The following is a 27795-nucleotide window of genomic DNA, read 5'->3' as shown; positions in this document are numbered from 1 at the left end:
TTATTCAAAAATCCTTTCCTTAGTATCTTTTTCTCCTCAGAAGCTGAGAGGCCTCAAGAATGAAATTTCAACACTAAGTATCTGCTGCTGTGGAATGCAACAATTTCATCATAGATCGGTCTCGTGGTAGTTTTTAATTAATGGCCAATCAAAGCTCAGCTATATCAGACTCTCTGGTCACTCACAAGATTTCATTATCATTGTTTTTTATTATTTTCTACCTTTCTGTTGCAATCCTCTTTTCTATTCTTGTAGTATAATTTCAATATAGCATAATCTTTCAATATCATATATCAATAATAAAATAATAAATCAGCTTTCTCAAAATAAAAACATGGAGTCAAAATTTTAATCTCTTGCCTCATCTTGGGACCCCGGTGACAACCACAGGGTCCCTTTTCCGTTCCCGGAGCCCATTCCCCGTCGCGATTCCCCGTTCCCTCCATGAGGTCAGCGAGCAAAGCCCGCGCTCCTGCCCTCCACCAATCCCAGCGGGCGATCGCCTCAAGATTTGCATAACCACGCCCTCGCCCCGCCAGCTTTTGGGTGCCGGCGCTGCCCGGGCCGGACTCGGAGCGGAGGAGGAGCGGGAGGAAGAGGAGGGGGAGAAGGAGGGGGAGGAAGAGGAGGGACAAAGGAAGAGGAGGGACAAAGGAACAGGAACACCGGGAGGAAGAGGCGCCCCAACACCACGCGGTTCCCCCGCTCCGGCCGCAGCTGCCCCGGCCCCGCCGGCATCGCCGCCCGGAGGCCGCAGGTGAGCGGAGAGGGGGAGCTCGGCCCGACCCCATCGCGGGGGTCTCCGGGAGGGTTTTTGTGGGGCAGGGGAGGCAAATCCCATCGTGTCCTTGTGCCCATGGGGGCAAATCGCATCGTGTCCTTGTCCCCATGGGGGCAAATCTCATCGTGTCCTTGTCCTTGCTCGCCCCGAGCAGGAGCTGAGCATGGAGAGCAGCGAGGAGCTGGTGGCAGAGGCCGTTTGGAGCGGCTCCACGGCTCGGCAGGGAGAAGCCAACGGGGAGGAGAAGCCGCGGAGATCCCTGAGCAGGAGGGGCTGCAAAGGCAGAGCGCGGGGATCCGAGGGGGCAAGAGCCAGCGTGGGCCATGGAGGGGCTCAGAGATCCGAGCTGGGGCTCCATGAGCAGCTCCAGGGTGGGCAGGAGAAGGCCCACAAGTGCTCCGAGTGTGGGAAGAGCTTCAGGTGGAGATCCTGGCTGATGAAACATTGCAGGATCCACACCAGGGAGCGACCCTACAAGTGTGATAAGTGCCAGAAGAGGTTTCGAAGCAGTTCTGATCTCGTACAGCACCAGCGCTCACACACAGATGAGAGGCCCTTCCAGTGTCCCGACTGCGGGAAGGGCTTCAAAAGCGTCTCCCACCTCAACAGGCACCGGCGCATCCACACCGGGGAGAGGCCCTACGAGTGTGGTCAGTGCCAGATGAGGTTACTGAGCAGCTCCCATCTCCTCCGTCACCAGCTCATTCACACCGTGGACAGGCCGTTCCACTGCCGTGAGTGTGGGAAGGGATTCAGACAGAACTCCAACCTCATCGTCCACCGGCGCATCCACACCGGGGAGAGACCCCACGAGTGTCCCCAGTGTGGGAAGAGTTTCACCAAGAGCTCCCACCTGACTGTCCACCTAAGAAGCCACACTGGCGAGAGGCCCTATGAGTGTGATCAGTGCCAGAAGGGCTTTTACACCTCGTCTGAACTCCTCAGTCACCAGCGCATCCACACGGACGAGAGGCCCTTCCGCTGTCCCGAATGTGGGGTGGGATTCAAGCGCAACTCAGCTCTGGTCACACACAGGAGGATCCACACCGGGGAGAGACCCCACAAGTGTTCCCAGTGTGGGAAGAGCTTTTATCGAATTTCCCGCTTGAGCAGACACCTACAGAGCCAGCACTGAGGGCAGCCATGGGTGGGAAGAGCTCCGTCTGCTGCTCCACCTCCATCTCAGACGGGAGGATCTGCTCTGGATCGTGCCCAGTGAGCCCAGGTGGGCAGGGCCCCTTGACTCCTGCTTGCAGCACACCTGGCTGGGGGCTCCACATCCTCCTGGCTCCTCGTGGGCTGGATATTCTTTTTTTCTCTCCTTGTCATTTTTATACACATTTTTTAATCCGATGTTAATAATAAAGACAGCTAAGCAAGATGAGGATGTGGAAATGGGGGGATCTTCCAGGGGATGAGGGGGATGCTGGGACAGAGGGAGTTCAGGATTCCTGGGACTGATTTGGGGTTTCCTTAGGACTTTGGGAACCCCACGGTCCCCATTCCCTGTCCCCATTACCATTCCGGCTTCTTATCCCCAGTCTAGGTCCCCATTCCCTGCCTCAATTCCCGGTCCCCATTCCAGCTCCGCTCTCTGCGGACGCTCCAGTTCCTGCCCCCGCCATGACGTCACTGAGGAAATCCCGCGCTCCTCCCTCCCACCAATGCCTGCGCGCGTTTGCTCTCTCATTTCCATAACCACGCCCTCGCTCTCCGCCCGTATTTTGGTGCTGGCGGTGCACGGGCGGGGAAAGAAGGAGGAGGAGGAAGAGGAGGGACAAAGGAAGAGGAGGGACAAAGGAATAGGAAGCGCGGGAAGAAGACGCGCCCCAACACCACGCGGTTCCCCCGCTCCGGCCGCAGCTGCCCCGGCACCGCCGGCATCGCCCCCCGGAGCCCGCAGGTGAGCGGAGAGTGGGAGCTCGGCCCGACCCCATCGCGGGGGTCTCCGGGAGGGTTTTTTGTGGCAGGGGAGGCAAATCCCATCGTGTCCTTGTCCCCACGGGGGCAAATCCCATCGTGTCCTTCTCCTCATGCGGGCAAATCCCATCGTGTCCTTGTCCCCACGGGGGCAAATCCCATCGTGTCCTTGTCCTTGCTCCCCCCGAGCAGGAGCTGAGCATGGAGAGCAGCGAGGAGCTGGTGGCAGAGGCCGTTTGGAGCGGCTCCACGGCTCGGCAGGGAGAAACCAACGGGGAGGAGAAGCCGCGGAGATCCCTGAGCAGGAGGGGCTGCAAAGGCAGAGCGCGGGGATCCGAGGTGGAAAGAGCCAGCCTGGGCCATGGAGGGGCTGAGACATCCGAGCTGGGTCTCCATGAGCAGCTCCGGGGTGGGCAGGAGAAGCCCCACAGGTGCTCGGAGTGTGGGAAGTGCTTCAAGAGTAGATCCAACCTGACTGTCCACCTGAGGAGCCACACGGGGGGAACGACCCTACGAGTGTGATCAGTGCCAGAACAGCTTTTACACCTCATCTGATCTCCTCGTTCACCAGCGCATCCACACGGACGAGAGGCCCTTCCGCTGTCCCGAATGTGGGGTGGGATTCAAGCACAACTCAACTCTGGTCAGACACAGGAGGATCCACACCGGGGAGAGACCCTACAAGTGTCCCCAGTGTGGGAAGAGATTTTCTCAAGTTTCCATCTTGAGCAGACACCAGAAGAGCCAGCACTGAGGGCAGCCCTGGGTGGGAAGAGCTCCGTGCGCTGCTCCAGCTCCATCTCACACGGGAGGATCTGCTCTGGATGGTGCCCAGTGAGCCCAGGTGGGCAGAGCCTCCTTTACTCCTGCTTGCAGCACACCTGGCTGGGGGCTCCACTTCCTCCTGGCTCCTCGTGGCCTGGTTTTTCTTTTTATTTGTCTTTGTTATTTTTATCCACCTTTCTAACTCTGAGGGTAATAATAAAGACGTTGAACCAAGACGAGTATGGGGACATGGGGGGATCTTCCAGGGGATCAGGGGGATGCTGGGCCAGAGGGAGTTGAGGGTTCCTGGGACATATTTGGGGCTTCCTTAGGACTTTGTGCACCCCACGGTCCCCATTCCGGGTCCCCATTCCCATTCCCGCTCCTTCTCCCCAGTCTGGGTCCCCATTCCCTGCCTCCATTCCATGTCGTCATTCCAGATCGCTGTCCCCAATACTGGTCTCCATTTCCTGTTCCCATTTGCGGTCCGCATTGCCGGTCCCCATTCCCTGTCCCCAGTCCCGCTCCCTGTCCGCATTCCTGGTTCCATTCCCAGTCCCCATTCCTTGTCCTGATTGCCAAACAAAGCCCCATTCCCGGTCACCATTCCCTGTCCCGATTCCCGGTCTCCATTCCCGGGTTTCCCGGTCCCCATTCCCCGCCCTTGTTCCCATTCCCGGTCCTTTTCCCCAGTCTGGGTCCCTATTCCCGGTCCCCATTCCCTGTCCCGATTCCCGGTCTCCATTCCCGCTCCGCTCTCTCCGGACGCTTCAGCCCCCGCCTCCCGCCATGACGTCGCCGGGTAAATCCCGCGCTCCTCCCGTCCACCAATCGCAGCGCGCGATCGCACCGGGATTTGCATAACCACGCCCATTTAGGCCGGCCCCGCCCGCCGCCCGGCGCTGTTCGCTCCCAGCGCTCCCAGTAAGAGCGGCACCGGCAGGGAAAGCGCTCCCAGTTCCCTCCCAGCGCTCCCAGTAAGATCGGCACCGGCAGGGAAAGGGTTCCCAGTTCCCTCTCAGCGCTCCCAGTTCCCTCCCAGCGCTCCCAGTATCGCTCCCAGCGCTCCCAGTTCCTCCCAGCGCTCCCAGTTCGCTCCCAGTTCGCTCCCAGCGCTCCCAGCGCTCCCAGTTCCCTCCCAGTATCGCTGCCAGTATTGCTCCCACCGCTCCCAGTTCCCTCTCAGCGCTCCCAGTATCGCTCCCAGTATCGCTCCCAGTATCGCTCCCAGTGCAGAGAGGAGGGCGAGAAGGAGGAGCGGGAGGAAGAGGAGGGACTGAGGAGGAAGGAAAGGAGGAGCAGGAGCGCGACAGGAGGAGGAAGAGGAGGAGGAGGGACACGGGAGGAGCAGGAGGAGGAAGAGGAGGAGCGGGAGGAAGAGCGGCCGCATCACCCCCGGAGCCCGCAGGTGAGCGCGGATGGGGGAGCTCGGTCTTACTGGGAGCGCTGGGAGCGCTGGGAGCGGTACTGGGAGCGCTGGGAGGGAACTGGGAGCGCTGATTTATTATTTTGTATTTGTTATTATTTATTATTTTATAGGGCTGATTTAGTATTTTATGATGTATATTACATTAAAATGTTTTATTTCATGATAAATATTATATTAAAAGAAAATTCTATATTAAAACTCTCTCTATTGTAATATATATTAACTTAAAATATATTTTTAATGATATATATTATATAAAAATAAAAATAAATTTAAAGATTATACATATTAATAGGAATTATAGTTGTTATTTTATGATATATATTAAAATATAATTATTTATTAAAACTATAGATATTAATAGAGATCTTAATTAAAATTATATTTATTATTTTAATATATATATTCTAATAAGAGAAAATATTTTAATAAAACAATATATCTTACTTAAAAATATATTTGTTATTTTATGCTATATATTATATTAAAAGACAACCATATACTAAAAATATATACAATTATATATTAATGAAAATGTATTTATTATCTTTTTATATTCTATTATATTTAAAGAGAATTGTATATTGAAACTATCTAAACTAATACATTAATTGAAATTATATTTTTTAAATGTATATTGTATTTAAAGAAAATAATATATTATAACTGTATGTATTAATATAGATATTTATTAAAATTGTATATATAGAGATATATTTTATATGAAAAGAAAATTTTACATTAAAACCATACTAAAAATAGAAGAAAAGATTTCTCTAGAAGATTTAAAAGGAAAGAATCCTTAAAGGAATGATAACAAAAGCTGCTGACCCTGAGAGAATCTGAGTCCGCTCCCCGTGATTTGCCATGAATTAAAAACAAATTTAAAACAAATTAAAAACACCCAGAGCGGCCCAATCCCGGCGGCGCCTGTTGCATTCCACAGCCGCAGATAATTCTTGTTTATCTTTTCCTCAGAGGCTCCTCAGCTGCTCAGGAGAGGGGAAAAAACCCTAAAGAAAGAGATTTTTCAGGAAATCTTGAGGAAGGCAGGGCCCCTTTTAACCCTCTGTGTGCAGGGGCAGCTGCCAGCCCGGCCTGGGGGGGAAAAAGGGGGGTGGGGGCAAATCCTGTCCAGGGATGGGGGCAAATCCGAAATGCCGTCCTGAATTGTGGGGCAAATCCCATCGTGTCCTTGTGGGGCAAATCACAAATCCCACCCTGAATTGTGGGGCAAATCCCTTCCTGAACTTGTGGGATAAATCCCATCCTGAATAGTGGGACAAATCCCAAATCCCAAATCTCATCCTCAGCTGTGGGGCAAATCCCATCGTGTCCTTGTCCCCACGGGGGCAAATCCCATCGTGTCCTTGTCTCCATGGGGGCAAATCCCATCGTGTCCTTGTCCTTGCTCCCCCCGAGCAGGAGCTGAGCATGGAGAGCAGCGAGGAGCTGGTGGCAGAGGCCGTTTGGAGCGGCTCCACGGCTCGGCAGGGAGAAGCCAACGGGGAGGAGAAGCCGCGGAGATCCCTGAGCAGGAGGGGCTGCAAAGGCAGAGCGTGGGGATCCGAGGGGGCAAGAGCCAGCCTGGGCCATGGAGGGGCTCAGAGATCCGAGCTGGGGCTCCATGAGCAGCTCCAGGGTGGGCAGGAGAAGCCCCACAAGTGCTCCCAGTGTGGGAGCAGCTTCAGGAGGAGATCCAACCTGAATGCCCACCTGAGGAGGCACACGGGGGAGAAGCCCTATGAGTGTGATGAATGCCATCAGAGGTTTTACGCCAATTCCCATCTCGTCCGTCACCAGCGCATTCACACCGACGAGCGGCCATTTTGCTGTCCTGATTGTGGAAAGGGATTCCGGCAAAGGTCCGACCTCGTCATCCACCAGCGAATCCACACTGGGGAGAGACCGCACGAGTGTCCCCAGTGTGGGAAGGGCTTCAGAGAGAGCTCCAGCCTGACTGTCCACCTGAGGAGCCACACCGGGGAGAGGCCCTATGAGTGTGATCAGTGCCAGAAGAGGTTCCTGACCAGCTCCGAGCTCCTCCGTCACCAGCTCATTCACACCGAGGAGAAGCCGTTCCACTGCCGTGAGTGTGGGAGGGGATTCAGGGACAACTCTGCCCTCATCAGGCACCGGCGCATCCACACCAGGGAGAGACCGCACGAGTGTCCCCAGTGTGGGAAGGGCTTCAGAGAGAGCTCCAGCCTGACTGTCCACCTGAGGAGCCACACCGGGGAGAGGCCCTATGAGTGTGATCAGTGCCAGATGAGGTTCCTGAGCAGCTCCCATCTCCGCAGTCACCAGCTCATTCACACCGAGGTGAGGCCGTTCCACTGCCGTGAGTGCGGGCAGGGTTTCAGACGCAACTCCAACCTCATCACCCACCGGCGCATCCACACTGGGGACAGAACCCACGAATGTCCCCAGTGTGGGAAGGGATTCAGAGAGACCTCCCACCTGACTGTGCACTTGAGGAGCCACACCGGGGAGAGGCCCTACGAGTGTGATCAGTGCCAGAAGAGCTTTTACACCTCGTCTGTTCTCCTCAAGCACCAGCGCATCCACACGGACGAGAGGCCCTTCCGCTGTCCCGATTGTGGGGTGGGATTCAAGCACAACTCAACTCTGGTCAGACACAGGAGGGTCCACACTGGGGACAGACCCCACGACTGTCCCCAGTGTGGGAAGAGCTTCTCTAAAACCTCTGCCTTCACCAGACACCTACAGAGCCAGCACTGAGGGCAGCCCTGAGTGGGAAGAGCTCCGTGCGCTGCTGCAGCTCCATGTCACTCAGGAGGATCTGCTCTGGATGGTGCCCAGTGAGCCCAGGTGGGCAGAGCCCCCTTGACTCCTGCTTGCAGCACACCTGGCTGGGGGCTCCACATCCTCCTGGCTCCTCGTGGCCTGGATTTCCTTTTGATTTCTCTTTGTTTTTTTTATACACCTTTCTAAATCCGAGGTGAAGAATAAAGATGTTGAACGAAGACCAGGATGTGGACTTGGGGGGGATCTTCCAGGGGATGAGGGGGATGCTGGGCCAGGGGGAGTTGAGTGTTCCTGGGACAGATTTGGGGCTTCCTTAGGACCTAGGGAACCCCATGGTCCCCATTCCCTGTCCCCATTCCCGGTCCTTATCCCCAGTCTGGGTTCCTATTCCCTGCCTCCATTCCTTGTCCCCATTCGTGGTCCCTGTCCCAAATACTGGTCCCCATTCCCTGTTCCCATTCCTGGTCTCAATTCCCGTTCCCCATTCCCTGTCCCCAATCACGCTCCCTGTCCGCATTTCCGGTTCCATTACCAGTCCCCATTCCTTGTCCCGATTCCTGGTCCATGTCTCCATTCCCGGTCACCGTTCCCATTCCCGTTCCCCATTCCCAATCCTATTCCCGGTCCCCATTCCCGGTCCCCATTCCCGGTCTCCATTCCCGCTCCGCTCTCTCCGGACGCTTCAGCCCCCGCCTCCCGCCATGACGTCGCCGGGCAAACCCCGCGCTCCTCCCGCCCACCAATCGCAGCGCGCGATCGGTCTTGGATTTGCATAACCACGCCCACTCAGGCCGGCCCCTCCCGCCGCCCGGCGCTGTTCGCTCCCAGCGCTCCCAGTTCCCTCCTAGTATCGCTCCCAGTATCGCTCCCAGTGCAGAGAGGAGGGAGAGAAGGAGGCGCGGGAGGAAGAGGAGGGACTGAGGAGGAAGGAAAGGAGGAGCAGGAGCGCGAGAGGAGGAGGAAGAGGAGGAGGAGGGACACGGGAGGAGCAGGAGGAGGAAGAGGAGGGACAGAGGAAGAGGAGGAGCGGGAGGAAGAGCGGCCGCATCACCCCCGGAGCCCGCAGGTGAGCGCGGATGGGGGAGCTCGGTCTTACTGGGAGCGCTGGGAGCGATGCCAGGAGCGATACTGGGAGCGCTGGGAGGGAACTGGGAGCACTGGGAGCGGTACTGGGAGCATTGGGAATGAACTGGGACGACAGATCTATTAATTTCTATTAGTTATTATTTACTATTTTATAGGGCTGATTTATTATTTTTTTTATATATATTACACAAAAAATAATTTTTTTATGGTGTATATTATATTAACAGAAAATCGTATATTAAAGTTATATATATTAATATAATAATTAAAATGTATTTATTTTCTTTTTATTAATATAATAATTAAAATGTATTTATTATCTTGTTATATTCTATCATATTTAAAGAAAATTATATATTAAAACTATATATTTATATAATAATTTAAGTTATATTTTTAAGATATATATTCTACCTAAAGAAAATTATATATTAAAACTCTATGTATTAATATAGATATTAATTAAAATTGTATATATAAAGATATATATTAAAAGAAAATTATACATTAAAACCATACCTAAAAAAGAAGAAAAGATTTCGTTAGAAGGCTCAAAAGGAAAAAACCCTGAAAGGAATGATAACAAAAGCTGCTGAACCTGAGAGAATCCGAGCCTGCTCCCCGTGATTGGCCATGAATTCAAAACAAATTAAATACAAATAAAAAACAACCAGTGCGGCCCAATCCCGGCCGTGCCTATTGCATTCCACAGCTGCAGATAATTATTGTTTATCTTTTCCCCAGACGCTCCTCAGCTGCTCAGGAGAGGGGAAAAAACCCTAAAAAAAGAGATTTTTCAGGAAATCTGGAGGAAGGCAGGGCCCCTTTTAACCCTCTGTGTGCTGGGGCAGCTGCCAGCCCGGCCTGGGGGCGAGAAAAGGGGGGTGGGGGCAAATCCTGTCCAGGGATGGGGGCAAATCCCAAATGCCGTCCTGAATTGTGGGGCAAATCCCATCGTGTCCTTGTGGGGTATATCCCATCCTGAATTCTGGGGCAAATACCAAATCCCAAATCTCATCCTCAAATGTGGGGCAAATCCCATCGTGTCCTTGTCCCCATGGGCGCAAATCCCATCCTGTCCTTGTCCCCACGGGGGCAAATCCCATCGTGTCCTTGTCCCCACGGAGGCAAATCCCATCGTGTCCTTGTCCTTACTCCCCCCGAGCAGGAGCTGAGCATGGAGAGCAGCGAGGAGCTGGTGGCAGAGGCCGTTTGGAGCGGCTCCACGGCTCGGCAGGGAGAAGCCAACGGGGAGGAGAAGGCGCGGAGATCCCTGAGCAGGAGGGGCTGCAAAGGCAGAGCGCGGGGATCCGAGGGGGAAAGAGCCAGCGTGGGCCATGGAGTGGCTCAGAGATCCGAGCTGGGGCTCCATGAGCAGCTCCAGGGTGGGGAGGAGAAGCCCCACAAGTGCTCGGAGTGCGGTAAGAGCTTCAGGTGGAGATCCTGGCTGATGCAGCATTGCAGAATCCACACAGGGGAACGACCCTACGAGTGTGCGGAGTGCGGGAAGAGCTACATGTCCATGTACCACCTGATTTACCACCAGAGGAGCCACACGGGGGAACGAACCTACGAGTGTGACCAGTGCAAGAAGCGGTTTTTGAGGAGCAATGATCTCCTGGTGCACCAGCGCTCACACACAGACGAGAGGCCCTTCCAGTGACCCGACTGCGGGAAGGGCTACAAAAGCGTCTCCCACCTCAACAGGCACCGCCGCATCCACACCGGGGAGAGGCCCTACGAGTGTGGTCAGTGCCAGAAGAGGTTTCAGAGCAGCTCCCATCTCCTCAGTCACCAGCTCATTCACACCGAGGAGAGGCCGTTCCACTGCCGTGAGTGTGGGAAGGGATTCAGGCACAAGTCCAACCTCATCGTCCACCGGCGCATCCACACCGGGGAGAGACCCCACGAGTGTCCCCAGTGTGGGAAGGGCTTCCGAAAGAGCTCCCACCTGACTGCCCACCTGGGGACCCACACTGGGGAGAGGCCCTACGAGTGTGATCAGTGCCAGAAGGGCTTTTACACCTCGTCTGATCTCCTCAAGCACCAGCGCATCCACACGGACGAGAGGCCCTTCCGCTGTCCCGATTGTGGGGTGGGATTCAAGCTGAACACAAATCTGGTCACACACAGGAGTATCCACACCGGGGAGAGATCCCACAAGTGTTCCCAGTGTGGGAAGAGCTTTTCTCGAATTTCCCGCTTGACCAGACACCTACAGAGCCAGCACTGAGGGCAGACCTGGGTGGGAAGAGCTCTGTGTGCTGCTCCAGCTCCATCTCACACGGGAGGATCTGCTCTGGATGGTCCCCAGTGAGCCCAGGTGGGCAGAGCCCCCTTTACTCCTGCTTGCAGCACACCTGGCTGGGGGCTCCACATCCTCCTGGCTCCTCGTGGCCTGGATTTCCTTTTTATTTCTCCTTGGTATTTTTATACACCCCTCTAAATCCGAAGTTAATAATAACGACGTTGAACCAAGAGGACGATGTGGACATGGGGGGATCTTCCAGGGGATGAGTAGGATGCTGGGCCAGAGGGAGGTGAGGGTTCCTGGGACAGATTTGGGGGTTCCTCAGGGCTTTGGGCACCCCAGGCCCAGCAGCTCCATCTGGGGCAGCAGATCAAGGACCCCCTGCCCTGGCAGTGTCCCCACGTCCTCCCGTCCTGGTTCCTGCTGTCCCCTGTCCAGGGTCCTGCTCTTATCCGAGTCCAGATCCCATTCCTGTCTCAATACTTGTCCCTGTCCCATATTCTCTGTCTGGTTGCCATTCCCGTATTCCCTGTCCTGTTCCCATTTTCCTGTTCCAGTCCCAAATTCCCATTTCTCTATTTCCTGTTTTGTTCTCCTTTTCCTATTCCAGTCCCTAATTCCCATTTCTCTATTTCCTGTCCTGTTTCCATTTTCCTATTCCAGTCCCTAATTCTTCTTTCTCTATTCCCTGTCCTGTTCCCATTTTCTGATTCCTGATCCCAATCCCAGTCCCTCTCCTGTATTCCCAGTCCAGTATTCACGCTCCTGTCACAGAAATATTTTATTAAAGAATCTTTTCCTTTGGATCTTTTCCTCTTGAGGAGCTGAGAGGCCTCAAGATTTAAAATAAACACTAATGATCTGCTGCTGTGGAATGCGGCAATTTTGCCTTGATTGCTTTAATATAGTTATTTTTAATTACTGAACAATTAAAATTTGACTCTCGCAGGTCTCTGTTCACTCATCAGATTTTATCATAATAATTTTCTATTATTTTCCAGCTTTCCGATGAAATCCTTGTGTTCTATAAACCTGGTATAATTTTAATACAGAAGTTTCTTCTAATATATTATATCAATAATAAAGTAATGAATTAGCTTTCTGAAAAAAAAATCATGGAGTCGAAATTTTCATCTCTTCTGTCATCTTGGGACCCCTGTGACCACCACAGGGTCCCTTTTCCGTTCCCGGTCCTCATTCCCCGTCCCGATTCCCCGTTCCCGCCATGACGTCACCGAGCAAACCCCGCGCTCCTCACGCACCAATCGCAGCGCGCGATTCCTTCCTAATTTGCATAACCACGCCCTCGCTCCCCTCCTGCATTTGGGCGCCGGCGCTGCCCGAGCCGGAGTCGGAGCGGAGGAGGAGCGGGAGGAAGAGGAGGGGTGAGGAAAGAAGGGGGAGGAAGAGGAGGGACAAAGGAAGAGGAGGGACAAGGAAAGAGGGGAGAGAAAGGAAACGGTAAAAGGAGAGACAAAGGAAGAGGCGGGACGAAGGAAGAGGAAGAGCGGGAGGAAGAGGCGGGACAAAGCAAGAGGAGAGAAAAAGAAAGTGGTAAAGGAGGGAGAAAAGAAGAGGAGGGACAACGGAAGAGGAGCACTGGGAGGAAGAGGCGCCCCAACACCACGCGGTTCCCGCGCTCCGGCCGCTGCTGCCCCGACCCCGCCGGCATCGCCCCCCGGAGGCCGCAGGTGAGCGGAGAGGGGGAGCTCGGCCCGACCCCATCGCGGGGGTCTCCGGGAGGGTTTTTGTGGGGCAGGGGAGGCAAATCCCATCGTGTCCTTGTCCCCATGGGGGCAAATCCCATCGTGTCCTTGTCCTTGCTCCCCCCGAGCAGGAGCTGAGCATGGAGAGCAGCGAGGAGCTGGTGGCAGAGGCCGTTTGGAGCGGCTCCACGGCTCGGCAGGGAGAAGCCAACGGGGAGGAGAAGCCGCGGAGATCCCTGAGCAGGAGGGGCTGCAAAGGCAGAGCGCGGGGATCCGAGGGGGCAAGAGCCAGCCTGGGCCATGGAGGGGCTCAGAGATCCGAGCTGGGGCTCCATGAGCAGCTCCAGGGTGGGCAGGAGAAGCCCCACAGGTGCTCCGAGTGTGGGAAGAGCTTCAGGAGGAGATCCTGCCTGATTGTGCACCTGAGAATCCACACGGGATCTGAGGGGGAAAAACCCACCCTGGACCAGGGTCAGAGCTCAGAGCTGGGGGTCCATGAGCAGCTCCAGGATGGGCAGGAGAAGCCCCACAAGTGCTCCGAGTGTGGGAAGAGGTTCACCAGGAAATCCTACCTTACTGTCCACCTGAGGAACCACACGGGGGAACGACCCTATGAGTGTGATCAGTGTAAGAAGAGGTTTCAGAGCAGTGGTGAGCTCCGCAAGCACCAGCGCATTCACACTGAGGAGAGGCCCTACGAGTGCGATCAGTGCCAGAAGAGGTTCCGGACGAGCTCCGAGCTCCACAGGCACCAGCGGATCCACACCGGCGAGAGGCCATTCCGCTGCCCTGATTGTGGGAAGGGCTTTAGGGGCAGCTCTGCCCTCATCTTGCACCTGCACATCCACACTGGGGAGAAGCCCTACGAGTGTGATCAGTGCAAGAAGAGGTTCCTGAGCATCTCCACCTTTGTTAAACACCAGATGATCCACACGGGGCAGAAGCCCTACGAGTGTGATGTGTGCAAGAAGAGGTTTCAGAGCAGCGCCACTCTTCGTGCGCACCAGATCATCCACACCGAGGAGCGGCCGTTCCGCTGTCCTGACTGTGGGAAGGGATTCAGGCACAACTGCCACCTCATCTCCCACCGGCGCCTCCACACTGGGGAGAGACCCTACAAGTGTGGGGAGTGTGGGAAGGGCTTCACCTCAAGCTCCCACCTGACTGTCCACCAGAGGACCCACACCGGGGAGAGGCCCTACAAGTGTGATCAGTGCAAGAAGAGGTTCCCGAGCAGTGGGGATCTCCTCAAGCACCAGCGCATCCACACCAAGGAGAGGCCGTTCCGCTGTCCTGATTGTGGGATGGGTTTCAAGTACAACTCCGCCCTCATCGTCCACCAGAACATCCACACTGGGGAGAGACCCCGCGAGTGTCCGCAGTGTGGGAAGAGCTTCACCAACAACTCCAGCCTGGTTTACCACCTGAGGAGCCACACCGGGGAGAGGCCCCACGAGTGTGGAGAGTGTGGGAAGAGCTTCATGTACAAGTCCCACCTGATTTACCACCAGAGGAGCCACACTGGGGAACGACCGTACGAGTGTGACCAGTGCCAGAAGACGTTTCAGAGCAGCTCCCATCTCCACATGCACCAGCGCTCACACACGGACGAGAGGCCCTTCCGCTGCCCTGACTGTGGGAAGAGCTTCAGGCACAAGGCCGAACTCGTCGCCCACCAACGCATCCACACCGGGGAGAGGCCCTACGAGTGTGATCAGTGTGAGAAGAGGTTCCTGAGGAGCGCTTGTCTCCTCCGTCACCAGCTCATCCACACCGAGGAGAAACCGTTCCGCTGCTGTTACTGCGGGAAGGGCTTCACTCAGAAGAGCACACTCATCACCCACCGGCGCATCCACACCGGGGAGAGACCCCACGAGTGTCCCCAGTGTGGGAAGAGCTTTTGTCAAATCTCCAGCTTGACCAGACACCAAAAGAGCAAGCACTGAGGGCAGCCCTGTTTGGAAAGAGCTCCATGGGCTTCTCCAGCTCCATCTCACACAGGAGGATCTGCTCTGGATGATCCCCTTGAGCCCAGGTGGGCAGAGCCCCCTTGACTCCTGCTTGCAGCACACCTGGCTGGGGGCTCCACATCCTCCAGGCTCCGCATGGCCTGGATTTTCCTTTTATTTCTCTATGTTATTTTTATACACCTTTCTAAATCCGAGGTTAATAATAAAGATGTTGAACGAAGACAAGGATGTGGACATGGGGGGATCTTCCAGGGGATGAGGAGGATGCTGGGCCAGGGGGAGTTGAGGGTTCCTGGGATAGATTTAGGGCTTGCCCAGGAATTTGGGCTCCCCATGGTCCCCATTCCGTGTCCCCATTACCATTTCTGCTCCTTCTCCCCAATCTGGGTCCCCGATACTGGTCCCCATTCCCAGTCCTTATCCTCAGGCTGGGTCCCCATTCCCTGCCTCCATTCCCTGTCCCCATTCCCGGTCCCTGTTTCCAATACTGGTCCCAATTCGCTGTTCCCATTCCTTGTCCGCATTCCAGGTCACCATTCCCTCTCGCCAATCCCGCTCCCTGTCCGCATTCCCGGTTCCATTCCCAGGCCCCATTCCTTGTCCCCATTCCCGGTCCATGTCCCCATTCCCGGACCCCATTCCCATTCCCTGTCCCGATTCCCGGTCCCCATTCCCGCTCCCCATTTCCCGTCCCTGTTCCCATTCCCGGTCCCCATTCCCGGTCCGCTCTCTCCGGACGCTCCAGTTCCACCCCCAGCAATGACGTCACCGAGCACACCCCGCGCTCCTCCCTCCCACCAATCCCAGCGCGCGATCGCTCCCGGATTTGCATAACCACGCCCTCACCCCGCCTGTATTTTGCTGCCGGCGCTGCCCGGGCCGGACTCGGAGCGGAAGAGGAGCGGGAGGAAGAGGAGGGGGAGAAGGAGGAGGAGGAAGAGGAGGGACAAAGGAAAAGGAGGGACAAAGGAAGAGGAAGCGCGGGAGGAAGAAACGCCCCAACACCACGCGGTTCCCCCGCTCCGGCCTCAGCTGCCCCGGCCCCGCCGGCATCGCCGCCCGGAGGCCGCAGGTGAGCGGAGAGGGGGAGCTCGGCCCGACCCCATCGCGGGGGTCTCCGGGAGGGTTTTTGTGGGGCAGGGGAGGCAAATCGCATCGTGTCCTTGTGCCCATGGGGGCAAATCCCATCGTGTCCTTGTCCCCACGGGGGCAAATCCCATCGTGTCCTTGTCCCCATGGGGGCAAATCCCATCGTGTCCTTGTCCTTGCTCCCCCCGAGCAGGAGCTGAGCATGGAGAGCAGCGAGGAGCTGGTGGCAGAGGCCGTTTGGAGCGGCTCCACGGCTCGGCAGGGAGAAGCCAACGGGGAGGAGAAGCCGCGGAGATCCCTGAGCAGGAGGGGCTGCAAAGGCAGAGCGCGGGGATCCGAGGGGGCAAGAGCCGGCCTGGGCCATGGAGGGGCTCAGAGATCCGAGCTGGGGCTCCATGAGCAGCTCCAGGATGCGGAGGAGAAGCCCCACAAGTGCTCCGAGTGTGGGAAGAGCTTCAAGAGGAGATCCTGCCTGATTGTGCACCAGAGAATGCACACGGGATCTGAGGGGGAAAAACCCACCCTGGACCAGGGCCAGAGATCCGAGCTGGGGCTCCATGAGCAGCTCCAGGGTTTGGAGAAGAAGCCCCACAAGTGCTCCGAGTGTGGGAAGAGCTTCAAGCAGAGATGTGACCTGATGCAGCATTGCAGAATCCACACGGGGGAACGACCCTACGAGTGTGATGTGTGCAAGAAGAGGTTCTTGAGCAGCTCCCATCTGCTCCGTCACCAGCGCATTCACACTGAGGAGCGGCCGTTCCGCTGTCCTGATTGTGGGAAGGGATTCAGGGAAAATTCCAATCTCACCACCCACCGGCGCATTCACACTGGGGAGAGACCATATGAGTGTAATCAGTGCAAGAAGAGGTTTCAGAGCAGCGGTGAACTTTGCAAGCACCAGCGCATCCACACGGGGGAGAGACCCTACGAGTGTCCCCAGTGTGGGAAGAGCTTCACCCATAGCTCCAGCTTGACTTTCCACCTTAGGAGGCACACGGGGGTGAAGCCCTATGAGTGTGATGAATGCCATCAGAGGTTTTACACCAATTCCCATCTCGTCAGTCACCAGCGCATTCACACCAACGAGCGGCCATTTTGCTGTCCTGATTGTGGGAAGGGATTCAGGCAAAGGTCGAGCCTCGCCATCCACCAGCGAATCCACACCGGGGAGAGGCCCTATGAGTGTGGGGAGTGTGGCAAGAGCTTCAGAGAGAGCTCCAGCCTGACTGTCCACCAGAGGAGCCACACCGGGGAACGACCCTACCAGTGTGACCAGTGCCAGAAGAGGTTTCTGAGCAGCGGTTATCTCGTGGTGCACCAGCGCTCACACACAGGCGAGAGGCCCTTCCAGTGCCCCGACTGCGGGAAGAGCTTCAAAAGCGTCTACAACCTCAACAGGCACCGGATGATCCACACTGGGGAGAGGCCCTACGAGTGTGGTCAATGCCAGAAGAGGTTCCTGACCAGTTCCGAGCTCCTCAGCCACCAGCTCATTCACACCGAGGAGAAGGCGTTCCACTGCCGTGAGTGTGGGAAGGGATTCAGGCGCAACTTTGCTCTCATCGTCCACCGGCGCATCCACACCGGGGAGAGACCCCACGAGTGTCCCCAGTGTGGGAAGAGCTTCAGAGACAGCTCCAACCTGACTGTGCACCTGAGGAGCCACACCGGGGAGAGGCCCTACGAGTGTGGTCAGTGCCAGAAGGGCTTTTATACCTCGTCTGATCTCCTCGTTCACCAGCGCATCCACACAGACGAGAGGCCCTTCCGCTGTCCCGATTGTGGGGTGGGATTCAAGCACAACTCAACTCTGGTCACACACAGGAGGATCCACACCGGGGAGAGACCCCACAAGTGTCCCCAGTGTGGGAAGAGATTTTCTCAAGTTTCCATCTTGAGCAGACACCAAAAGAGCCAGCACTGAGGGCAGACCTGGGTGGGCAGAGCTCCGTGTGCTGCTCCAGCTCCATCTCACACGGGAGGATCTGCTCTGGATGGTGCCCAGTGAGCCCAGGTGGGCAGAGCCCCCTTTACTCCTGCTTGCAGCACACCTGGCTCGGGGCTCCTCATCCTCCTGGCTCCTCGTGGCCTGGATTTCCTTTTTATTTGTCTTTGTTATTTTTATACACCTTTCTAACTCTGAGGGTAATAATAAAGACGTTGAACCAAGATGAGGATGTGGACATGGGGGGATCTTCCAGGGGATGAGGGGGATGCTGGGCCAGAGGGAGTTGAGGGTTCCTGGGACATATTTGGGGCTTCCATAGGACTTTGGGAACCCCACGGTCTCCATTCCCATTCCCGCTCCTTCTCCCCAGTCTGGGTCCCCATTCCCTGCCTCCATTCCATGTCGTCATTCCCGATCGCTGTCCCCAATACTGGTCTCCATTTCCTGTTCCCATTTGTGGTCCGCATTGCCGGTCCCCATTCCCTGTCCCCAATCCCGCTCCCTGTCCGCATTCCTGGTTCCATTCCCAGTCCCCATACCTTGTCCCGATTCCCGGTCCATGTCCCCATTCCCGGTCCCCATTCCCTATCCCGACTCCCGGTCCCCATTCCCGGGTTTCCCGGTCCCCATTCCCCGTCCTTGTTCCCATTCCCGGTCCTTTTCCCCACTCTGGGTCCCTATTCCCGGTCCCCATTCCCTGTCCCGATTCCCGTTCTCCATTCCCGCTCCGCTCACTCCGGACGCTTCAGCCCCCGCCTCCCGCCATGACGTCGCCGGGCGAACCCCGCGCTCCTCCCTTCCACCAATCGCAGCGCGCGATCGCTCTTAGATTTGCATAACCACGCCCAATCAGCCCGGCCCCGCCCTCCGCCCGGCGCTGTTCGCTCCCAGCGCTCCCAGTAAGAGCGGCACCGGCAGGGAAAGCGATCCCAGTTCCCTCCCAGCGCTCCCAGTATCGCTCCCAGCGCTCACAGTTCCCTCCCAGCGCTCTCAGTTCCCTCCCAGCGCTCCCAGTGCCCTCCCAGTATCGCTCCCAGTATCGCTCCCAGTATCGCTCCCAGTATCGCTTCCAGTGCAGAGAGGAGGGCGAGAAGGAGGAGCGGGAGGAAGAGGAGGGACTGAGGAGGAAGGAAAGGAGGAGCAGGAGCGCGACAGGAGGAGGAAGAGGAGGAGGAGGGACACGGGAGGAGCAGGAGGACGAAGAGGAGAGACAGAGGAAGAGGAGGTGCGGGAGGAAGAGCGGCCGCATCACCCCCGGAGCTCGCAGGTGAGCGCGGATGGGGGAGCTCGGTCTTACTCGGAGCGCTGGGAGCGATACTGGGAGCGCTGAGAGCGGTACTGGGAGCGCTGGGAGGGAACTGGGAGCGCTGGGAGGGAGCTGGGAGCGCTGGGAGGGAACTGGGAGCGCTGGGAGCGATACTGGGAGCGCTGATTTATTATTTTGTATTAGTTATTATTTATTATTTTATAGGGCTGATTTAGTATTTTATGATGTATATTACATTAAAATGTTTTCTTTTATGATAAATATTATATTAAAAGAAAATATATATTAAAACTCTATTATAATATATAATAAATATAATATATTTTTATGATATATATTATAATAAAATAAAAATAAATTTTAAGACTATATATATTAATTAGAATTATAGTTTTTTATGATATACATTAAAAGATAGTTATTTATTAAAACTATAGATATTAATATAGATCTTAATTAAAATTATATTTTTTTATTATATATATTCTAATAAGAGAAAATTATTTAATAAAACAACATATCTTATTTTAAAATATATTTGTTATTCTATGCTGTATGTTATATTAAAAGACAACCATATAGTAAAAATATATACATTAAAATATTAACTAAAATGTATTTAATATCTTTTTATATTTTACTACATATAAAGAGAATTATATATTGAAACTTATATATTTATTTAAATTATATTTTTAAGACATATATTGTATTTAAAGAAAATAATATATTAAACTGTATATATTAATATAGATATTAATTAAAATTGTATATATAAAGGTATACTTTATATTAAAAGAAAATTATACATTAAAGTCATACGAAAAATAGAAGAAAAGATTTCTTTAGAAGGCTTAAAAGGAAAAAACCCTGAAAGGAATGATAACAAAAGCGGTTGACCCTGAGAGAATCCGAGCCCGCTCCCGGTGATTGGCCATGAATTAAAAACAAATTTAAAACAAATTAGAAACAACCAGTACGGCCAATTCCCGGCCGCGCATGTTGCATTCCACAGCCGCAGATAATTCTTGTTTATCTTTTCCCCAGAGGCTCCTCAGCTGCTCAGGAGAGGGGAAAAAACCCTAAAAAAAGAGATTTTTCAGGAAATCTCGAGGAAGGCAGGGCCCCTTTTAACCCTCTGTGTGCTGGGGCAGCTGCCAGCCCGGCCTGGGGGGGAAAAAAGGGGGGTGGGGGCAAATCCTGTCCTGGGATGGGGGCAAATCCCAAATGCTGTCCTGAATTCAGGGGCAAATCCTATCGTGTCCTTGTGGGGCAAATCACAAATCCCACCCTGAATTGTGGGGCAAATCCCATGTTGGGATGGGGGCAAATCCCAAATGCCGTCCTGAATTGTGGGGCAAATCGCATCGTGTCCTTGTCCCCATGGGGGCAAATCCCATCGTGTCCTTGTCCTTGCTCCCCCCGAGCAGGAGCTGAGCATGGAGAGCAGCGAGGAGCTGGTGGCAGAGGCCGTTTGGAGCGGCTCCACGGCTCGGCAGGGAGAAGCCAACGGGGAGGAGAAGCCGCGGAGATCCCTGAGCAGGAGGGGCTGCAAAGGCAGAGCGCGGGGATCCGAGGGGGCAAGAGCCAGCCTGGGCCATGGAGGGGCTCAGAGATCCGAGCTGGGGCTCCATGAGCAGCTGCAGGGTGGGCAGGAGAAGGCCCACAAGTGCTCCGAGTGTGGGAAGAGCTTCAAGAGGAGATCCTGCCTGATTGTGCACCAGAGAATCCACACGGGATCTGAGGGGGAAAAACCCACCCTGGACCAGGGTCAGAGCTCAGAGTTGGGGGTCCATGAGCAGCTCCAGGGTGGGGAGGAGAAGCCCCACAAATGCTCGGAGTGTGGGAGGAGCTTCACGTGTAGATCCAAACTGACTGTCCACCTGAGGAGGCACACGGGGGAACGACCCTACGAGTGTGATGTGTGCAAGAAGAGGTTCTTGAGCAGCTCCAATCTTCGTGGTCACCAGCGCATTCACACCGAGGAGCGGCCGTTCTGCTGTCCTGATTGTGGGAAGGGATTCAGGGTAAATTCCACTCTCACCACCCACCGGCGTATTCACATCGGGGAGAGACCAAATGAGTGTGATCAGTGCCAGAAGAGGTTCCTGACCAGCTCTGATCTCCACAAGCACCAGCAGATCCACACCGGGGAGGGGCCCTACAAGTGTGATCAATGCCAGAAGAGGTTCCTGAGCAGCTCCCATCTCCTCAGTCACCAGCTCATCCACACCGGGGAGAGGCCATTCCACTGCCGTGAGTGCGGGCAGAGCTTCAGGCACAACTCTGCTCTCGTCGTCCACCGGCGCATCCACACCGGGGAGAGACCACACGAGTGTCCCCAGTGTGGGAAGGGCTTCACCCAGAGCTCCCATCTGACTGTCCACCTGAGGAGCCACGCTGGTGAGAGGCCCTATGAGTGTCCCCAGTGTGGGAAGAGTTTCACCCAGAGCTCCCATCTGACTGTCCACCTCAGAAGCCAGACCGGGGAGAGGCCCTACGAGTGTGATCAGTGCCAGAAGGGCTTTTACACCTCGTCTCATCTCCTCAAGCACCAGCGCATCCACACGGACGAGAGGCCCTTCCGCTGTCCCGATTGTGGGGTGGGATACAAGCAGAACTCAGCTCTGGTCAGACACAGGAGGATCCACACCGGGGAGAGACCCCACAAGTGTCCCCAGTGTGGGCAGAGCTTCTCTAAAATCACTACCTTGAGAAGACACCAGAAGAGCCAGCACTGAGGGCAGCCCTGGGTGGGCAGAGCTCTGTGGCCTTCTCCAGCTCCATCTCACACGGGAGGATCTGCTCTGGATGCTCCTCAGTGAGCCCAGGCGGGCAGAGCCCCCTTTAATCCTGCTTTAAGAACACCTGGCTGGGGGCTCCACATCCACCTGGCTCCTCGTGGCCTGGATATTCTTTTTTTCTCTCTTTGTTATTTTTATACACATTTTTAAATCCGAGGTTAATAATAAAGACAGCTAACAAAGATTAGGATGTGGACATGGGGGGATCTTCCAGGGAATGAGGGGGATGCTGGGCCAGAGGGAGTTGAGGGTTCCTGGGACTGATTTGGGGTTTCCTTAGGACTTTGGGAACCCCACGGTCCCCATTCCCTGTCCCCATTACCATTCCGGCTTCTTATCCCCAGTCTGGGTCCCCATTCCCTGCCTCCATTCCCGGTCCCCATTCGCGCTCCGCTCTCTGCGGACGCTCCAGTTCCCGCCCTCGCCATGACGTCACCGAGCAAATCCCGCGCTCCTCCCTCCCACCAATCCCAGCGCGCGATCGCTCTGGGATTTGCATAACCACGCCCTCACCCCGCCTGTATTTTGGTGCCGGCGCTGCCCGGGCGGGACTCGGAGCGGAGGAGGAGCGGGAGGAAGAGGAGGGGGAGAAGGAGGAGGAGGAAGAGGAGGGGGAGGAGGAGGAGGAGGGACAAAGGACGAGGAGGGACAACGGAACAGGAACACCGGGACGAAGAGGCGCCTCAACACCACGCGGTTCCCGCGCTCCGGCCGCAGCTGCCCCGGCCCCGCCGGCATCGCCCCCCGGAGCCCGCAGGTGAGCGGAGAGGGGGAGCTGGGCCCGACCCGATCGCGGGAGTCTCCGGGAGGGTTTTTTGTGTGGCAGGGGAGGCAAATCCCATCGTGTCCTTGTCCCCACGGGGGCAAATTCCATCGTGTCCTTGTCCCCATGGGGGCAAATCCCATCGTGTCCTTGTCGCCACGGGGGCAAATCCCATCGTGTCCTTGTCCTTGCTCCCCCCGAGCAGGAGCTGAGCATGGAGAGCAGCGAGGAGCTGGTGGCAGAGGCCGTTTGGAGCGGCTCCACGGCTCGGCAGGGAGAAGCCAACGGGGAGGAGAAGCCGCGGAGATCCCTGAGCAGGAGGGGCTGCAAAGGCAGAGCGCGGGGATCCGAGGGGGCAAGAGCCAGCCTGGGCCATGGAGGGGCTCAGAGATCCGAGCTGGGGCTCCATGAGCAGCTCCAGGGCGGGGAGGAGAAGCCCCACAAGTGCTCCGAGTGTGGGAAGAGGTTCAGCTCCAGCTCCTACCTTGTTGTCCACCAGAGGATGCACACTGGGGTGAAACCCTACAAGTGTGGTCAGTGCAAGAAGAGGTTCCTGACCAGCTCCACCCTCCTTGTCCACCAGAGGATTCACACAGATGAGAAACCCTTCAGCTGCCCCGATTGTGGAAAGAGCTTCAGCCAGAAGTCCAACCTGCTCACCCACCGGCGCATCCACACCGATGAGAGACCCTACGAGTGTCCCCAGTGCGGGAAGAGCTTCAGGACAATCGGCCAGCTGGTTGTCCACCACAGGATCCACACTGGAGAACGTCCCTTCGAGTGTGGGCAGTGTGGGAAGGGCTTCAGGGAGATCTCCTCCCTCAATGTCCACCGCAGGATCCACACCGGAGAACGTCCCTACAGGTGTGGGCACTGCGGGAAGGGCTTCAGGTCCAGCGCGGTTCTGACCGTCCACTGCAGGCGGCACACGGGGGAACGTCCTTACGAGTGTCCCCAGTGCGGGAAGAACTTCGGCAGGAGCTCCCACCTGGTGGTCCACCTGAGGTGCCACACGGGGGAGAAACCCTACGAGTGCGGGAGGTGCGGGCAGAGCTTCAGCAGGAGCTCCCACCTGGTGGTCCACCAGAGGAGCCACACTGGGGAGAGGCCCTTCAAGTGCGGGCTCTGCGGGAAGAGCTTCAGCACCGGCTCCTACCTGATCGTCCACCAGAGGTTCCACAGCGGGGAGATGCCCTACAAGTGTGGGGAGTGCCAGAGGGGCTTCCCCACGAGTTCCCTGCTGGTGGTCCACCAGAGGGTCCACACCGACGAGAGGCCCTACGCGTGTGACGTCTGCAGGAAGGCCTTCAGGACCAGCTACCGCCTCCTCGTCCACCGGCGCTCTCACACGGACGAGAAGCCCTTCAGGTGCCCCGACTGCGGCAAGGGCTTCAGGAAGAACTGCACCCTCACCGCCCACCGGCGCGTCCACACCGGCGAGAGGCCCTACCTGTGCGCCCAGTGCGGGAGAACCTTCATGCTCCACTCCGACCTGGTGGCCCACCAGAAGAGCCACACGGGGGAGCGTCCCCACGAGTGCGAGGAGTGCGGCAAGAGCTTCGCCACCCGCCTCGGCCTGGCCCACCACCAGAGGAGCCACACCGGGCAGAGGCCCTACGAGTGTGGACACTGCGGCAAGAGCTTCACCACCGGCTCCCGCTTGAGGTCCCACCAGAAGACCCACGTGAAGCCCTTCGAGTGTTCGCTGTGCGGGAGGAGGTTCAGGGTGAGCGCCAGCCTCAGGAGACACCAGGACGCGCACCAGGGGGAGAAACCTTTCCGCTGTCCCGACTGCGGCAGGGGCTTCAAGCTCAACGCCCACCTGGCCAAGCACCGGCTGATCCACGCTGGGGATGGTCCCCGTGAGTGCCACCAGTGTGGGAAGAAGTTCTCGGCCAGTTCTCGGCTGGCCAGGCACCGGTGGAAGTTCCACTGAGGGCAGCGGTGTTGGTGGCCCGGGTGCTGGAGGAGCTCGGTGGGGTTCTCCAGCTCCGTCCCACGTGGGAGGATCTGGTCTGGGTGGCCCTGAGCGAGCCCAGGTGGGAAGAACCACCTTGATCCCTGTTTGGAGGACACCTGGCTGAAGGTTCCACCTCCTGCTGACCAGGTGGGCAGAGCCACCTTGATTTGTGTTTGGAGGACACCTGGGTGAAGGTTCCACCTCCTCCTGGATGTGTCACCTTCTGACCCCACAAAAATGTCATTTTTTTCAATTTTTTTGTGGTCTTCAGCAACACTAGATAGGTTTGGAGGACTTCTCCACCATCAGTCCCCATGGGAGGATCTGCTCTGGATGGTCCCCAGTGAGTCCAGGTGGGCAGAACCCCCTTGATCCCTGTTTGGAGGACACCTGGGTGAAGGTTCCACATCCTCCTGGATGTGTCACCTTCTGACCCCACAGAAATCTCATTTTTTCCCTTTTTTTGGTGGTTTTAAACCACACTAGATAGGTTTGGATGTCTTCTCCACCATGGGAGGATCTGCTCTGGATGGTCCCCAGTGAGCCCAGGTGGGAAGAACCCCCTTGATCCATGTTTGGAGGACACCTGGCTGAAGGTTCCACCTCCTCCTGGATTTGTCACCTTCTAACCCACAAAAATCTCGTTTTTTCCCTTTTTTGGTGGTCTTAACCCACACTAGATATCCTCAGAGGTCTTCTCCACCATCAATCCATCGTTTCTGGTCCACGGGCATTTTCCACAGCAAAATGGAGTGAGATTGGGGCAAAATCCACGATTTTGGAGACCCTGGGGTGGAAACCTTCAAAAGTGAGAAGGTGGGAACCTGGAGGAACCTCCAAAAAAGGTTCTTCTGACCCATCCAAGGACGTGGATGCTGAGGGACACGTGGTTGGACATTTTGGTTTTGGTTTGGAATGAGAAGGTTTCTGTTCATCCCTTTGAAAACCCCGAAATTGGGGTAGAAATAAAAATGTTGATGTGAGGCGTGGGTGGGGACATGGTGGGACATGGACATGGTGGGACATGGATGGGGATGTGGTGGGACATGGATGGGGATGTGGTGGGACGTGGTCATGGATGAGGACGTTGTGGGACATGGTGGGACGTGGACGTGGATGGAGACATGGTGGGACATGGACATGGATGGAGACATGGTGGGACATGGACATGGTGGGACGTGGTCATGGATGGGGACATGGACAGGGACATAGATGGGGACATGGTGGGACATGGTGGGACGTGGACATGGATGGGGACATGGGCATGGTTGGGACATGGTGGGACATGGACGTGGTGGGAGATGGACGGGGATGGGGACATGGTGGGACATGGACATCATTGGGGACATGGACATGGTAGGACATGGTGGGACCTGGTGGGACATGGACAGGGATGGGGAAATGGATGGGGATGTGGTGGGACATGAACATAGATGGGGACATGGTGGGACATGGCCATGGTGGGACCTGGTGGGACATGGACATGGATGGGGCCATGGTGGGACATCGACGTGGATGGGGCCATGGTGGGACATGGACATGGTGGGACATGGATGGGGCCATGGTGGGACATGGACATGGATGGGGACATAGAGGGGATATGGACATGGATGGAGACATGGTGGGACATGGACATGGTGGGACATGGTGGGACATGGTGGGACATGGGCATGGTTGGGGACCTGGTGGGATGTGGACATGGATGGGGACATGGATGTGGATGGGGACATGGTGGGACATGGACATGGATGGGGACATGGTGGGACATGGCCATGGTGGGACATGGACATGAGGGACATTGGCCCATGGATGAGGACATGGTGGCACCTCCATGGCCACCTGCCCCTTGGTGTCCCCACACTCCTGGTGTCACCTCCATGGCCTCGATGTCCCACCCTGGGACCCCCCAAATGTCACATCAGGGGAGGACTCCAGGAGCCACCACCACCCCTTTGAGGGGCGACCCACGGTGTCCCCTTGGTGTCACCGGCGTGTCCCCAGCGAGGAGGAGGAGGAGGAGGAGGAGGAGGAGGAGGAGGAGGAAGGCTCTGAGGGTGTGACCCAAACTCCTGCTCGGTCACACGGGGAAGGAACCGGGGCTCAGGTGTCCCCTCACCTGTGGTGTCCCCCCGGTGTCACCTGCGTGTCCCTGAGGAGGAGGAGGAGGAGGAGGAAGGCTCCGAGAGGAGGAGGAGGAGGAGGAGGAGGAGGAGGAAGGCTCTGAAGGTGTGACCCAAACTCCTGCCTGGTCACACGGGGACCTTACCTGTCCCTTGGTGTCCCCTCACCTGTGGTGTCCCCCCGGTGTCACCTGCGTGTCCCCAGCGCCATCCCCTCCCTGAGGAGGAGGAGGAGGAGGAGGAGGAGGAGGAGGAGGAGGAGGAGGAAGGCTCTGAGGGTGTGACCCAAACTCCTGCTCGGTCACACGGGGAAGGAACCTGTCCCTCGGTGTCCCCTCACCTGTGGTGTCCCCCCGGTGTCCCCAGCGCCATCCCCTCCCCGAAGAGGAGGAGGAGGAGGAGGAAGGCTCCGAGGAGGAGGAGCGGGAGGAAGGCTCCGGGGGTGTGCCCCGCTCGGTCACATGTGGGGAAGGAACCGGGGCTCAGGTGTCCCCTCACCTGTGGTGTCCCCCCGGTGTCCCCAGCGCCATCCCCTCCCCGAGGAGGAGGAGGAGGAGGAGGAAGGCTCCGAGGGGAGGAGGAGGAGCGGGAGGAAGGCTCCGGGGGTGTGCCCCGCTCGGTCACATGTGGGGAAGCCGCCACAGGAACCGAGCGCGGCCGCGGCAGCCCCGGAGGTACCTCGGGGCGGGGGGGGGGGGAGGACACCAAAAACCCCAAAAAAACCAAAATTCTCCCCCCAAAAAATCTCCAAAATTGTCCCCAAATCCCCTCAGGGGATGCTAAAGGGGGGGTCGGGGTTGGGGGGTGGGGGGGGACCCCAAAATTTTTGTCACACCCCCCCATCCCCTCCCCCACTGTCGCGGGAGGATGTGGCCACCGCCACCCCCCCCTTGAGGTGACAATTTTGGCGGTGACACAAAAAAAACCCCAAAAAAAAGCCAAAAAAAGGGCGCAGGTGGCACCTGGGGGGTGGCACTGACAGGTGGGGGGGGTCCTAAAGTGCCACCAAGGGGGAGGTGAAAAAGGGGGGTGACAAAATTGGGGGGATGGTGCCACCCCCCCCCTCATTGAGGTGACAGTTTGGGGGGCGGCGGTGACACCAAAAAAAAGCCAAAAAAAACCCCCAAAAAAAGCCAAAAAAAGGGCGCAGGTGGCACCTGGGGGGTG

At 56.2% G+C, this 27795-nt stretch overlaps 1 protein-coding gene across 1 annotated transcript; it reads left to right on the top strand.

Annotated features, from left to right (window-relative positions):
- Window positions 1-444: 444 nt before the first annotated feature.
- LOC128949831 (uncharacterized) lies at window positions 445-25014 on the top strand. The gene is given in 12 exon segments (XM_054294693.1): window positions 445-449; window positions 718-757; window positions 1167-1846; window positions 3133-3199; window positions 3201-3416; window positions 6504-7552; window positions 10143-10951; window positions 13191-14637; window positions 16415-17679; window positions 18606-18613; window positions 20643-21584; window positions 23093-25014. Coding segments are annotated over 12 exon segments (7920 nt in total). The 3' UTR covers window positions 24485-25014.
- The last annotated feature ends 2781 nt before the right edge of the window (window positions 25015-27795 follow it).

The sequence above is a fragment of the Melozone crissalis genome, unplaced genomic scaffold, assembly GCF_028551555.1.
Source record: "Melozone crissalis strain CALT ecotype California unplaced genomic scaffold, PUWL_Pcris_2 ptg000313l_1, whole genome shotgun sequence".
In the NCBI taxonomy this organism is placed as follows: domain Eukaryota; kingdom Metazoa; phylum Chordata; class Aves; order Passeriformes; family Passerellidae; genus Melozone; species Melozone crissalis.
The sequence above is the reverse complement of the archived record's forward strand: the minus strand, read 5'-3'. Positions and strand labels throughout refer to the sequence as shown.